The following is a 15,017-nucleotide window of genomic DNA, read 5'->3' as shown; positions in this document are numbered from 1 at the left end:
ATGGTTACCCACAATATAGAAGAAGATCTACTGAAGATGGCGGTAAAACAGCAATAATAAAGAAGCGTAACGGTACCACCATCGAAGTAGATAACCAGTGGGTTGTTCCATATTCCCCATTATTATCAAAAACATTTAATGCACAAATAAACGTTGAATACTGTAACTCCGTAAAGGCAATCAAATACATATGTAAATACGTCAACAAAGGCAGTGACATGGCAGTTTTTGGCTTGCAGCCCGAAATCAAAGATTTCGACGAAATCGTACAATATCAGGCTGGAAGATACATAAGCAGTAATGAAGCTGTTTGGCGAATTCTTTCATTTCCGATACATGAACGTAGTCCAGCTGTTGTTCACTTAGCGGTACATTTACAGAATGGTCAACGTGTTTATTTCACGGAAACCAACGTGCAACAAAGAGTCCTGTATCCACCGGATACAACATTAACAGCTTTTTTTTCGCTTTGCAAAAATGATTCTTTTGCAAAAAAAACTGCTGTATACTGAAGTGCCTTCGTATTACACGTGGAATACTAAAAATAAAGTATTTGAACGTCGAAAACAGGGTAAGTCAGTGGACGGCCAACCTACCATCTTCAAAGATACCACGATAGGAAGACTCTACACCGTTCACCCCAATCAACATGAATGCTTCTTTCTACGCCTGCTTTTGGTGAATGTACCCGGTCCGACATCCTTTGAGTATTTGAGAACTGTAAACGGTACTATACATGACACTTACCGTAGTGCATGCCAAGCTCTGAATTCATTGGAGAATGACCAACACTGGGATAACTGCATCAATGACGCGTGCGAAACGTCAACCCCAAGTCAAATTCGTGCATTGTTTGGCATCATTTTAACAACTTGCTCTCCATCAGCTCCTACAGAGTTATGGGAAAAATATAAGTCAAAAATGTCCGAAGATATACTCCATCGAAAACAGTTAGAGACGTCAGATATGACTTTTGATTTTACATCAGAAATTTATAACTACACTTTAGTTATAATAGAAGATTTGTGCGTACGTATGGCAAACAAATCTCTTCAGGATTTGGGAATGCCTTCACCTAACCGTATCGCTGCTGTTTCGACATGTGTAGAATTGGATCGTGAACAAAGTTACAGTACGAGTGATCTATTGTCGTATGTACAAAATAACATTTCCAAGTTAACGTCGGAACAAAAAGACATTTATGATACGATAATGCATTGTGTCGATAACAACGTTGGAGAAATTTTCTTTTTGAATGCGCCAGGAGGTACTGGTAAAACATTTGTGATAAAACTGATTCTGGCATCAATTCGATCAAAAAATGATATAGCGTTGGCAATTGCGTCGTCCGGAATAGCCGCAACATTGCTGCCTGGTGGAAGAACTGCTCATTCCGCTTTGAAATTGCCTCTGAATTTGCATTCTACAGAAACTCCCACGTGCAATATTTCCAAATCATCTGGGATGGGTAAAGTATTGCAGCAATGCAAACTTATTATTTGGGATGAGTGCACAATGGCACACAAAAAATCGCTCGAGGCTCCGGATCAATGCTTGAAAGATTTGAGAGGGAAGTCGAAACCCTTTGGCAGCACATTAATATTGCTTGTGAGAGATTTCAGGCAAACATTACCTATAATACCTAGATCAACTCCTGCAGACGAAATGAATGCTTGCCTGAAAAATTCTAATTTAAGGGCACACGTAAAAATATTAAAATTAACTACAAATATGCGTGTCCGATTGCAAAACGATGACTCTGGTCAAACATTTTCAGATCAATTGCTGACAATTGGAAACGGAAAGCTCCCCGTAGACTCAATTTCAGGACGTATACAACTACCTGCTGATTTCTGTAATTTAGTGACGTCCAAAAATGAATTGATTGAAAAAGTATTTCCGAATATTCTAAAAAATTATAAAAATAATAAATGGCTAAGTGAAAGAGCGATTCTCGCACCCAAAAATATAGACGTCCACGAAATCAACAATATTGTTTTGACCAAGATTCGAGACCAGGCAGTCCTTTACAAGTCAGTCGACACAGTTTTGGAACCAAATGAAGCGGTTAATTATCCATCTGAATTTTTAAATTCCATAGATCTTTCAGGGTTTCCACCACACGTGCTACAACTAAAAATAGGCGTACCAGTAATACTTTTAAGAAATATCAACCCACCAAAGCTTTGCAATGGCACTCAACTTGCCGTAAAAAAAACAATGGAAAACCTAATAGAGGCCACAATCTTGACAGGGCCTTTTGAGGGTGAGGCTGTTCTTATTCCTCGCATTCCCATGATTCCAACGGATCTGCCTTTTCAATTTAAAAGATTGCAATTCCCAATTCGATTAGCATTTGCAATCACCATTAACAAAGCTCAAGGTCAATCATTAGAAAAATGTGGTATAGATCTTAATACTGACTGTTTTTCCCATGGACAATTGTACGTTGCATGTTCGAGGGTCGGTAAACCTGACAATCTATTTATATGCAGCGACAATTGGACAGCGAAGAATGTTGTATATTCGCAAGTTTTACGCAGTTAATTTGTATTGTATCTATCTATCTATCTATCTATATAAAAATGAGTTGTGTGTATGCATGTTTGTTTGTTTGTAAAAAGAGCGTTTACATATGATGTCATTATTAGTACATACGGCTTTGTATATGCAGAGACAATGGGAAAGCCAAGAATGTTGTATATTCGCAATTTTTACGTAGTTTAACTCCTGCAGACGAAATGAATGCTTGCCTAAAAAATTCTAATTTATGGGCACACGTAAAAATATTAAAATTAACTACAAATGTGCGTGTCCGATTGCAAAACGATGACTCTGGTCAAACAGTAGACTCAATTTCAGGACGTATACAACTACCTGGTGATTACTGTAATTTAGTGACGTCCAAAAATGAATTAATTGAAAAAGTATTTCCGAATATTCTAAAAAATTATAAAAATAATAAATGGCTAAGTGAAAGAGCGATTCTCGCACCCAAAAATATAGACGTCCACGAAATCAACAATATTGTTTTGACCAAGATTCGAGACCAGGCAGTCCTTTACAAGTCAGTCGACACAGTTTTGGAACCAAATGAAGCGGTTAATTATCCATCTGAATTTTTAAATTCCATAGATCCTTCAGGGTTTCCACCACACGTGCTACAACTAAAAATAGGCGTACCAATAATACTTTTAAGAAATATCAACCCACCAAAGCTTTGCAATGGCACGCGACTTGCCGTAAAAAAAACAATGGAAAACCTAATAGAGGCCACAATCTTGACAGGGCCTTATGAGGGTGAGGCTGTTCTTATTCCTCGCATTCCCATGATTCCAACGGATCTGCTTTTTCAATTTAAAAGATTGCAATTCCCAATTCGATTAGCATTTGCAATCACCATTAACAAAGCTCAAGGTCAATCATTCGAAAAATGTGGTATAGATCTTAATACTGTTTGTTTTTCCCATGGACAATTGTACGTTGCATGTTCGAGGATCGGTAAACCTGAAAATGTATTTATATGCAGCGACAACTGGACAGCGAAGAATGTTGTATATTCGCAAGTTTTACGCAGTTAATTTGTATTGTATCTATCTATCTATCTATCTATATAAAAACGAGTTGTGTGGATGCATGTTTGTTTGTTTGTCAAAAGAGCGTTTGCATATGACGTCATTATCAGTACATACGGCTTTGTATATGCACAGACAATGGGAAAGCCAAGAATATTGTTTATTCGCAATTTTTACGTAGTTTGAAACACATATATAAATCTATCTATATTCACAGGTGGGACACAGGGACACAACTACAATGGCGCGTAACTAATATGGCGCGTAACGACTTACGCGCGCGGGGGGGCTTGGGGGGGCGCGAAGCGCCCCACCAACTAGGTGTTGGGGTGGCGCGAAGCGCCACCCCAACAGCTAGTAGCATATAAAATGACATCAAGAAAACCAAACGAAATAGCAAACTAAAAAATTTTGTTTTTCGAACTAAAAGTAATAGCCCATATAAAAAAAAAGAAGCAAATGTAAACATTTGTCATTCAATTGCGAAAAAACGCACTCAATTTGCCACTTGTCTCCTTCATCCAATGCCAGGAGTTGACTCAAAAGTTTCAAATTGTGACCCCGAGTCATCTCCATAAAATTGAAATAAATTTGCAAAAAACTTTCCCTAAAATGCTGCTTTCAAAAGCATTTAGTGAAACTTGAAAATACGCAAAAAACTTTTTTTTCTATTATACATCACATTTACGGTTTATAACAGATGGAATAGAAGTACTCCGTATAAGGATTTTCAAACAGTGACGCATCTGCAAGAAAATACTATATGTAACCTTGGATTTCGGTGACTAGTTATTCGCTAGTGTATACAAGTTTTTTTTGTTTTTTTTTCTGTTCTGAAAATCTAGTTATTGGGCCAAATGAAACGTGTTTGCTGGGAATTTTATTGGATATAAGACAAAGCTCGACAAACACAACATATAAAGACTGATTTGAATGCTTCAAAAATAATGAGTTAAAACTTCAGAACGTTCTGATGCACAGACAAAATTTGAAAATAAAGAACTGGAGGAACTTTTTGCTCGAATCCCATCTTTGAATCTTCCATCGATTGGAAAAGGATTACAAGCAGAAGCATCAACAGGTACAAGAAGCTAGAAATTACCTAAAAGTAGGGGTATTGGGCGACATATGAGTTGAAGCCGAGAGAGGTCTAACGCGGTTTACTCCCCTGTGAAAAACTGGTGCAACTACTAATGCATGGCAACCAAAAGCGGCAAATCAATGTTAACCTCCCTGAAAATGCTTAAAGGTAATCTACCCCACACCTTGCGCTCAACAGACATTGTTTCTTTGACTTATCATTTACTCCACTTGGATGATGTACAAGTCTCACCATGGCGATGTATGAAGATACAACCTGTTGTGTGAAGACAGCAGAGGGAAATTCACGTAAATTTCACATCCTCTCCGGGGGAAACAAGGATACATGCTATCTCCACTACTGTTCGCAGTCGTCATCGACTTCGTATTGAGGAGCGTCGATTCAACTGGGCTAAGCTTAAATAATCGCCTGCTGAGCGACCTAGATTTTGTTGACGATATTAACATCCTCGAAACCTGCAAATCACGGCTTCAAGCACTGCTCATGAGCATTTAACAAAAAGCAGAGGACTTTGGACTCAATATCAACGCCAGTAAAACCAAAGGCATGGCAACTAGCGATTCACCTCTGAACATCAAATGTGAAGACAACGACATGGAACAAGTGGTTCATTTCAAATATCTTGACAGCACCATCGAGATCCACACGGGATCCACAGCCAAAGAAGTCATCGCCCCAATTGGACAGGCTGGCAGCACCTTCAAAAAGTTCAAAAAAGTTTGGAGGTCGAGCACTGAAGCTCCACCTGTTCAACAGCAACGTCCTGCCCGTCTTCCTCTATGCATCTGAAACATGGCATCTCAACCAAGAACAAGGGAGGAGAATTTAGTCTTTTGAATCCACGTAGATAGAGCTACCTCGGACACGTGTTGCGCATGGATGATCATTTCAGAATCCCAAAATCTACATTTTTTTGGTTACCTGAAAACACCTGCCACAGAGGAAGACACCTGCCCAAAAATATACTCCGTAGTACCTACAACAACGACCAGCGGCACCTTCACGCCTTAATACAGCCGGAGTGGGAAGACATCATCGCAGCCGCAAGTTCCAGAGACGATTGGAGACTCTTCTTGGACGCCCTGGGCACCTCTGGAGGCACAGGAGGATCTAAGATAAGATGAGGATCTAAGGTAAGATAAGGATGATGTAAAACCAGGCTAAGCAGTAATTCATTTCTCACAAATCTACTTTAAAAGAGTAAATTCTTGAGATACCCTTAAAAGGCGTATCGTTTCTTCTTCTTTTTTCTTTTATTTCTTTTTTTACACTGTTTTTAAAATAAAGCATTTATTTTACAAAAAAAGAAAAAGAAAAAAAAAAACAACGAGAACTTACACAAGAATCTTTTACGATAATGCAAAACATCCGGGAACAACCCTTAAGACAATGATGCCCGGTGATTTTCAGCTACCAAACTGATTGTGCACTTAATATGTTATACAATATCTACTGTCTTTGAATCTAAGTTGACATTTTTTTCAGAATACGAGTAAGTGAAGAAAAGTTGACCCTTTTAACTCCCCTCTCAAAACACACGTTGAATTATACACAAACAGAAAATAAAAAGAAGCCGATAGCAATCGTTGATATGAAAAGTAGGCGGAAGTGTTTCTTTTTGTTGTACATGATAATTCCTTAATCAATGAATATTTGAGTCAATCTACGCAAACTACCTAAGCCTAAAGAATTTCAATTCTTTTATATAATTCGCAACATCTTTCTAACTTTCGCTAAAAAAAAATCTTTGGGATCATGCCGTGCCCCCCCCCCCTCTTAAAAAAGTAGCGTTTATTCTTACCTCCTTTTGCTGAGCTGCTATTGGATCTGAGAATACAAATAGAGGGAGAGCTAAATTGATAAAACTGTTCTTGAAATCTTCTAATTTGCTGTGTCCCTGGACAATTTTATAGAGCTCTAGTGAAACAAGGCCAGAAACCACTGAAGTTGTAGTAGCGATTGCAGGAATGATTTTTCCAGCTATTAACTTGCTCTGAAACATAATTAGAACATATCATCAAAAAGTGAAACAAAGTTAATTTACTCTTAATCAAATAGAGTAATTTTAATGTTATATAAATCAAGTAATACAATTTGATGATATTTGATGATATTCATAAAATACATCATAAAAACATTTTTTGCACCCTAGAGCCGCCTTAGGCGCATTCACATGTAACAACCACGACTTCCTAAGATTTTCTTTCGGGTTTTTCAAAACTAATTAGCTTTTAGAACACTATAACCGCATGTTGCCATGTTAAACCACGGAAATGAATAAACTCAACCAACTAATTAAATGGACACCGTTGGTTCCCTACAGGAATTCACCTTCTTTAGAAAGCTTAAAACATAGAAAGCTTGGAAAGCCAAATAACTTTCTTATCTTTTTGGTACCATATGTTTTTAGCTTATTTTTCCCTCAATCTTTTTTTGCTTTGTATTTGGCGTCCGCTATACTGTATATTAACGGTTTTTTTTTTTTTCATTAAAACCAAATTTCTCGTTTTTTCCAAATTTTTTCAAGTTCCATACGGTTATACAAGTTTTCAATTAACCAACTGAAACAATGAGCTTCCATTCTCAGAGTCCTAGGTATTATAAATATCTGTGATGTCCACATTACTATCTTTTAGACACATCGTTTTGGTCTGTGAGACAGTGCTAATAATACAAGTTCGGTTTATGATCCATTGATTATAAAACATAACAGTTCTGTTTAATCAGACTTTGATTAAACAGAACTGTCCGCTATACTGCATATTAACGGTTTTTTTTCTTAACTAAATTTCTGATTTTTTCCTAATTTTTCAAGCTCTATATGGTTATACAAGTTTCAAATTGATTATAAAACATAACAGTTCTGTTTAATCAAACTTTGATAAATTTTTCAACAGTTCTGCAGAAAAATCCATTGGATTAGAGCAAATAAACCCATTGCACCTCCTATCCATTACATATGTACCAAGTAAATAATGAAGCACTAAACAATCCAAATCACAATAGGCAATATCGAGAAATAAATCAGTTGCACCCTTAGGTCTTCTGGCCCATTATTTAGTTTCTTCTAAAAAAAAAAAGTAAGCAGGGAAGAAATTTTTGACTGATCTAAGGGTAGAATCCACCGATATATCTTCTTATTTTAATGGAAGGGGTATGTCTAAAAATCCTTCCCACAAAAAATATACCAGCATACAAGGGGGTACGAAACACTTATTTTTGTTTTAAAAACTATTATTAAACAGGTTAAGAACTTTAAGCTTTATACTTAATTTCAATCCATTTATTCATTAATCTTATTAAGTTTGTTATTGACTAATTTATGCATTAAAATTTATTATTTCATTGATAAGTTTCTCCATAGGTCATTTTTTAGATTTAAAAGATTTTAAGATTTAAACTCCATAGGTTATTTTTTAACTAAGCTTCACCTTATGTCTATCAGCAGGGGCGATTCCGTAATTCTCAGCTCGAAGATTAGATGCAGACACAATGAAATCCATATGGAAATTGGAGTCGTCATCTTTTTCAAACTCTTGAGGGAAAATTTTCAAACCCCCAAGCGACTCGACTGGGGGAAGAGACTTCTTCAAGTCTTCAACAGTTTCTGTATCTGCAAAAATACGGTGAAATAGGTAACAAGCCTTCGTGTGGATAAACAAATTTAAAGTGTCTAGGGCACATAATAAACAAGAGCTAAGAGCTCATATGGCATGTGTGACGAGGTCGGAAGAGCCAAGAACCAAAAGCTCATATCGTCCCCTGAGAGCGGTTTTGTCGTAACTAAGGTTTTCAAATTCCGAGAAAAACGACTTTGAAAATTTCACCTTCGCTGGAAATTACACGGTACAATCGATTTTCTTCGCAAATACATGAAAAAAAAAGAGAAAAAATAAATAAGAGGGTCTCACAAATATGAGATGGAAAAGGTGAAGTTTTCATTGTTAAAACTTGAAACGGAATGCAGATACGACAATCCGACCTTACCAAAATTTTAGTAAACTTAGATACGAGAAAATGGTGTGGGCTGTCTATTCTGTTCACCATGAAAATATGACAAACGAGTTCTGATGCAGCAATACTGTTTGAAAAAGTATAAAAATTACAAAAACGTCAGAAACGTTAATTTTTGTTGAGTTTCTTTGCTGGCCACCGTTTTGCTTCAATGGAATCCTCCTCTGGACAGGGATCTCGTGCAGACGGAGAGGCTTCCAAACGTTCAGTATCCCCCTTGGCCTTGTAGTACTGTTCAATCTTGGTTTCAAAATACTTCTGGTCTAGATTGGGGATGAAATTTAGGTTATACTTGACATCTTTTATTTTGCATCAGGTAGATGAATATTTTTGCCACAAAGTTTGGACAAAACAAGACGTTCAACAACACGGACAGCCGAAGTGTTGGGACACTTTTTAACCGAAGTACATTCTTGTGATATAATAGCCATTTGCAAGTCTCCAGAGTAAGAAGTTTTGAACCAAACTCTCTTAGCGTTTTCCTGACGGAACTCCAAGTTATTTGACCCTTGAATACGGTACCAACGAGTACTTGTACAGCTTTGCTGCCTTTTGAAAGTCAAAGAACTTTGACTGGGTCATTTGCAGGACATTAAAAGGACGTATCTTTCTTACTTTCAATAACTTCAGCATCAGATCTAGTGGAAAAAACAAATCAAGGTGCTTTAGCCCCCGCTCAATAGTGCTACGTACGGCATCAACCTCCTGTATAGCCGAATGACCCGAATGATCTGGTAGTCGAATGACCTGAATTTGTGATAGAAACGATTATTATATTCGTAAAGGACATAAAACAAGAGCTAAGAGCTCATATGGCACTTGTGACAAGGCGAGAAGAGCTAAGAGCCAAGAGATCATACGATATGAGCTCTAACAAAATTCTATGAATCAATAGATTGATTTAAAAAGGAAAATAAGAGGCTTAATGCCGGTCAGGATTCAAAATAAGAGCTCTGAGTCACGATGTCCTTCTAAATATCAAAATTCTTTAAGATCCGATTACCCACTCATAAGTTATAAATACCTAGTTTTTTCTAATTGTTCCTCTCCCTTTAGCCCCCCGATGGTCGAATCTGGGAAAACGACTTTATCAAGTCAAATTGTGCAGCTCCCTGACACGCCTACCAATTTTACTCGTCCTAACACGTCCAGAAGCACCAAACTCGCCAAATAACTGAGCCCCTCCCCCCAACTCCCCCAAAGAGAGCGAATCCAGTACGATTCTGTCAATCACGTATCAAGGACATTTGTTTATTCTATCCATCAAGCTTCATCCCGATTCCTCCACTCCAAGTGTTTTTCTAAGATTTCCCCCTCCAGCTCCCCCAATAACAAAGATCGGGTCGGGATTTGAAATAAGAGCTCGAGACACGAAATCCTTCTAAAAATCAAATTTCATTAAGATCCGATCATCTATTCGTAAGATAAAAATACCCCAATTTTCACGTTTTCCAAGAATTCCGGTTTCCCCCTCCAACTCCCCCCACTGTCCCAGGATCTGGTCGGAATTTAAAATTAGAACTTTAAGGCACAAGATCCTTCTAAATATCAAATTTCACTAAGATTTGGTCTCCCTTTCGTAAGTTACAAATACCTCAATTTTCAAAATTACCCCCCCCCCAATTCCACCAAAGAGAGCAGATCCGGTCCGGTTATGTCAATCACGTATCTTACACAGGTTTCTATTCTTCCCGTCCAGTTTCATCCTGATCTCACCGCTTAAGTATTTTCTAAGATTTTCGCCCCCCCCCCAATTATGCTTGATCCGGTTGAGTTTTAAAATAAGAGATCTGAGTTACGAGGTCCTTCTAAATATGAAGTTTCAAGAAGATCCGATCACTCCTTCGTAAGTTAAAAATACGTCATTTTTTCTTATTTTTCGGAATTAACCCCCCCCCCCCAATAGAGCGGATCCTTTCCGATTCTGTAAATCACGTATGTAAGACTTCTGCTTATTTTTTCCACCAAGTTTCATCCCGATCCCTCCAATCTTAGCGTTTTCCATGATTTTAGGTTCCCCCACCCCAAACTTCCCCCAATGTCACCAGATCCGGTCAGGATTCAAAATAAAAGCTTTGAGACATGATATTCTTCAAAATATCAAATTTCAATAAGATCCGATCACCCGTTCGTAAGTTAAAAATACCTCATTTTTTCTAATTTTTCAGAATTAACCCCTCCCCCAACTACCCCAAAGAGAGCGGATCCGTTCCGGTTATATCAATCATGTATCTAGTACTTGTGCTTATTTTTCCCACCAAGTTTCATCCGATCCCTCCACTCTAAGTGATTTCCAAGTTTAAGGTTTCCCCCTCCCAACTCCCCCCCCCAATGTCACCAGATACGGCCGGGTTTAAAATAAGAGCTCTGAGACACGATATCCTTCTAAACATCAAATTTCATTGAGTTCCGATCACCCGTTCGCAAGTTAAAAATGCCCAATTTTTTCTAATTTTTCAGAAATAACCCCCCCCCGCCCCAACTAACCCAAAGAGAGCAGATCCGATCCGTTTATGTCAATCATGTATCTAGGACTTGTGTTTATTTTTCACACCAAGTTTCATCCCAATTCCTCCACTCTAAGTGTTTTCCAAGTTTTAGGTTTACCCCTCCCGACCCCCCCCCCCCAATGTCACCAGATCTGGTCGGGATTTAAAATAAGAGCTGTAAGACGCGATATCCTTCAAAACATCAAATTTCATTGAGATCCGATCACCCGTTCGTAAGTTAAAAATACCTAATTTTTTCTATTTTTTCATAATTACCCCCCCCCCAACTACCCCAAAGAGAAAGGATCTGTTCCGATTATGTCAATCATGTATCTGGGACTTGTGCTTATTTTTCCCATCATGTTTCATCCCGATCCCTCCACTCTAAGTGTTTTCCAAGATTTTAGGTTTCCCCCCTCCAACTCCCTCCAATGTCATCAGATCCGGTCGGGATTTAAAATGAGAGCTCTGAGACACAATATCATTCCAAACATTAAATTTCATTAAGATCTCATCACCCGCTCATAAGTTAAAAATACATTTTTTTCGAAATAACCAGGCCCCCATTCCCCCCCCCCCCCCCAGATGGTCAAATCAGAAAAAAGACTATTTCTAATTTAATCTGGTCCAGTCCCTGATACGCTTACCAAATTTCATCGTCCTAGCTTACCTGGAAGTGCCTTAAGTAGCGAAACCGGGACCGACAGACAGACCGACAGAATTTGTGATTGCTATATGTCACTTGGTTAATACCAAGTGCCATAAAAAGTCATCGAGTGGTAAATTCACTTTATTTTTAAGTCAATAATATTAACTGCGAAAGATTTACCGACAGGCTGCTCCCTTACAAGGAAGCACTACCAAAAAAAAAAGTACCGGAGTCCTGTAAATATTGTGTTGCTTGTGCAGATGTAAATAATGTCCATTTGGGTCTCATTGTGAAACTTTTACCAAATCTATTTTTCTTCAAAAGTGTACGTTGACGGAGTTACGACAAAAATGCCCATGTAATTTTCCTATACGAGATACGACAAAATCGTTCTTAACAAAACGGCAAAATGTGAGATACGATAAAAGAGAAATCTAAAATTGAGGCACTTCTAGTTGAGATACAATAAAATGGTCGACGGAATCGGATAGAGCAAAAAATTTCACATTAGATGGCAGTCCTAACTCAACTTTCCGAAAAAGTTGCAGATACGACAAAACCGCTCTCAGGGGACGATATGGCATGAGCTCTAGCAAAATTCTAAGAATCAAATAGATTGATTTAAAAGGGAAATCATAGGCTTAATGCCGGTAGGGATTTAAAATGAGAGCTCTGAGCCACAAGGTCCTTCTAAATATCAAAATTCATTAAGATATGATCATCCGCTCGTAAGTTAAGAATACTTCATTTCTTCTAATTTTTCCGAATTAACCGTCCCCCCACCCCACCCAGATGGTCGAATCGGGAAAGCGACTATTTCTAATTTAATCTGGTCTGGTCCCTGATACGGCTGCCAAATTTCATCGTCCAGGCTTATCTGGAAGTACCTAAACTAGCAAAACCGGGACAGACAGACAGAACCGACCGACAGAATTTGCAATCATTATATGTTACTTGGTTAATACCAAGTGAATTAAAAAGGAGGAGTTTTAGAAGGAAGAAATCAGGATTTTTTTTTAGATAAATGACTTCTGTTTTTTCAGTTCTACTAGAGGGGGAGCTTCTCCGACACACTTAAATGTATGACTTACGTTTTTTCAGTTCTACTAGAGGGGGAGCTTCTCCGACACACTTAAATAAAGAAGTCCGAATAAGTCTTTATACACAATACAGCGATTTTCAACAATTGTGACATTTTCCATCAGCTCCAGGATTCTCAAAAGGAGGAATAACACGGGGAAACGGGAGCAGAGATTTTGATCTTGTGTACCCTACCCCCTCCTCCCACACACCAAAAAAAACATCGCAACTTATATGAATTTTCTTTGAATCTCTGAGATTGTTCATAAAATGTACCTATTTTTGCCCCCTTTCCTTCACTAGATTCCCAGGACGTTCCTACATGCCAACTATCGTTAGAAAACATACACCCTCAAAAAGAAGATAAAAAACAGTGGCAAAATGCGGTCCAGCGTATTCTTGGCACCACGTCTCAACTTACGGTCCCACGGAACACCCTGTGACTTGTCTCGAGTGCATGCAAGCAGGGAAAGAGCAAGTAAGCACGTTACTACCAAACGACCCTATTTATACTACCTAAGAAACAGTTTATGATTCAAAAAGTTATTTTTATTATAAAAAAAATGTACCCATATAAACTTTAAAAACCGTACTTTTGCTCTCCAGTCGAAGTGCCAATGAGTCAGATATACACACTTTGATACTGAGCGCGAACATTCGCTTAGTTCTATTATTGAGGAATTTTCTTTGGGGGGGGGAGGGCTTAAAGCAATGTTATTACAGGGAAACCTGTCGGTTTTAGACCTCATAAATTGGTATATATTTATTCTGACGGACAATTCAAATAGCTGAGATAAAAACTTGCTGCCCCACTTATGCACAAATACAGTAGATACACCAAATTATAAGTTTCCTATGCATAACACAAGCTCTTTTATTTTACTTTTTATGCCAATAACTCTACTCGACAAGAGTTGCCAGCGTAAAAAGTTAAACTAAATTTAAGTAAAAAACCAAAATAACAAGAGCTCATATGGCACTTGTGACGAGGCAAGAAGAGCTAAGAGCCAAGAGATCATATGGTATGAGCTCTAACAAAATTCTATGAATCAATAGATTGATTTAAAAAGGAAAATAAGAGGCTTAATGCCGGTCAAGATTTAAAATAAGAGCTCTGAGTCACAAAGTCCTTCTAAATATCAATAAGATCCGATCACCCACTCGTAAGTTATAAATACCTAATTTTTTTCTAATTTTTCCTCTCCCTTTTGCCCCCAAGATGGTCGAATCCGGGAAAACGACTTTATCAAGTCAAATTGTGCAGCTCCCTGACACGCCTACCAATTTTAATCGTCCTAACACGTCCAGAAGCACCGAACTCGCCAAATCACTGAAACCCTCCCCCCAACTCCCCCAAAGAGAGCGAATAAAGTACGATTCTGTCAATCACGTATCAAGGACATTTGTTTATTCTATCCACCAAGCTTCATCCCGATTCCTCCACTCCAAGTATTTTTCCAAGATTTCCCCCTCCAACTCCCCCCAATGTCAAAAGATCTGGTCGGGATTTGAAATAAGAGCTCTGAGACATGAATTCCTTCTAAAAATCAAATTTCATTACGATCCCATCATCTATTCGTAAGATAAAAATACCCCAATTTTCATGTTTTCCAAGAATTCCGGTTTCCCCCTCCAACTCCCCCGAATGTCACAGGATCTGGTCGGAATTTGAAATTAAAACTTTAAAGCACAAGATTCTTCTAAATATCGAATTTCATTAAGATCTGGTCACCCTTTCGTAATTTACAAATACCTCAATTTTCAAAATTACCCATTCCACCAAAGAGAGCAGATCCGGTCCAGTTATGTCAGTCACGTATCTTAGACAGGTTTCTATTCTTCCCATCCAGGTTCATCCTGATCTCACCGCTTTAAGTATTTTCTAAGATTTCCGGTCCATCCCCCAACTGCCCCCATACACGTCATTTCAGCCCAATCCCTCCAATCTAAGCGTTTTCCATCATTTTAGGTTTCCTTACCCCAAACTTCCCCCAATGTCACCAGATCCGGTCAGGATTTAAAATAAGATCTTTGAGACATGATATCCTTTTAAATATCAAATTTCATGGAGATCCAATCACCCGTTCGTAAATTAAAAATACCACATT

At 38.1% G+C, this 15,017-nt stretch overlaps 1 protein-coding gene across 3 annotated transcripts in view; it reads right to left on the bottom strand.

Annotated features, from left to right (window-relative positions):
• The window catches only part of LOC136035486 (ubiquitin-like modifier-activating enzyme 1), a 94,188-nt gene that overhangs the window by 12,343 nt on the left and 66,828 nt on the right, over window positions 1–15,017 (bottom strand). For all 3 annotated transcript variants that reach the window (XM_065717312.1, XM_065717313.1, XM_065717314.1), the window contains 2 exons: window positions 8,109–8,290; window positions 6,479–6,670 (listed from right to left, as the gene is read on the bottom strand). In XM_065717312.1, the coding sequence (XP_065573384.1) occupies window positions 6,479–6,670; window positions 8,109–8,290 (374 nt within the window). The remainder of the gene's footprint in view (window positions 1–6,478; window positions 6,671–8,108; window positions 8,291–15,017) is intronic.

Source organism: Artemia franciscana, chromosome 14, assembly GCF_032884065.1.
Source record: "Artemia franciscana chromosome 14, ASM3288406v1, whole genome shotgun sequence".
In the NCBI taxonomy this organism is placed as follows: Eukaryota; Metazoa; Arthropoda; class Branchiopoda; order Anostraca; family Artemiidae; genus Artemia; species Artemia franciscana.
This window is presented reverse-complemented; position numbering and strand designations above follow the sequence as displayed.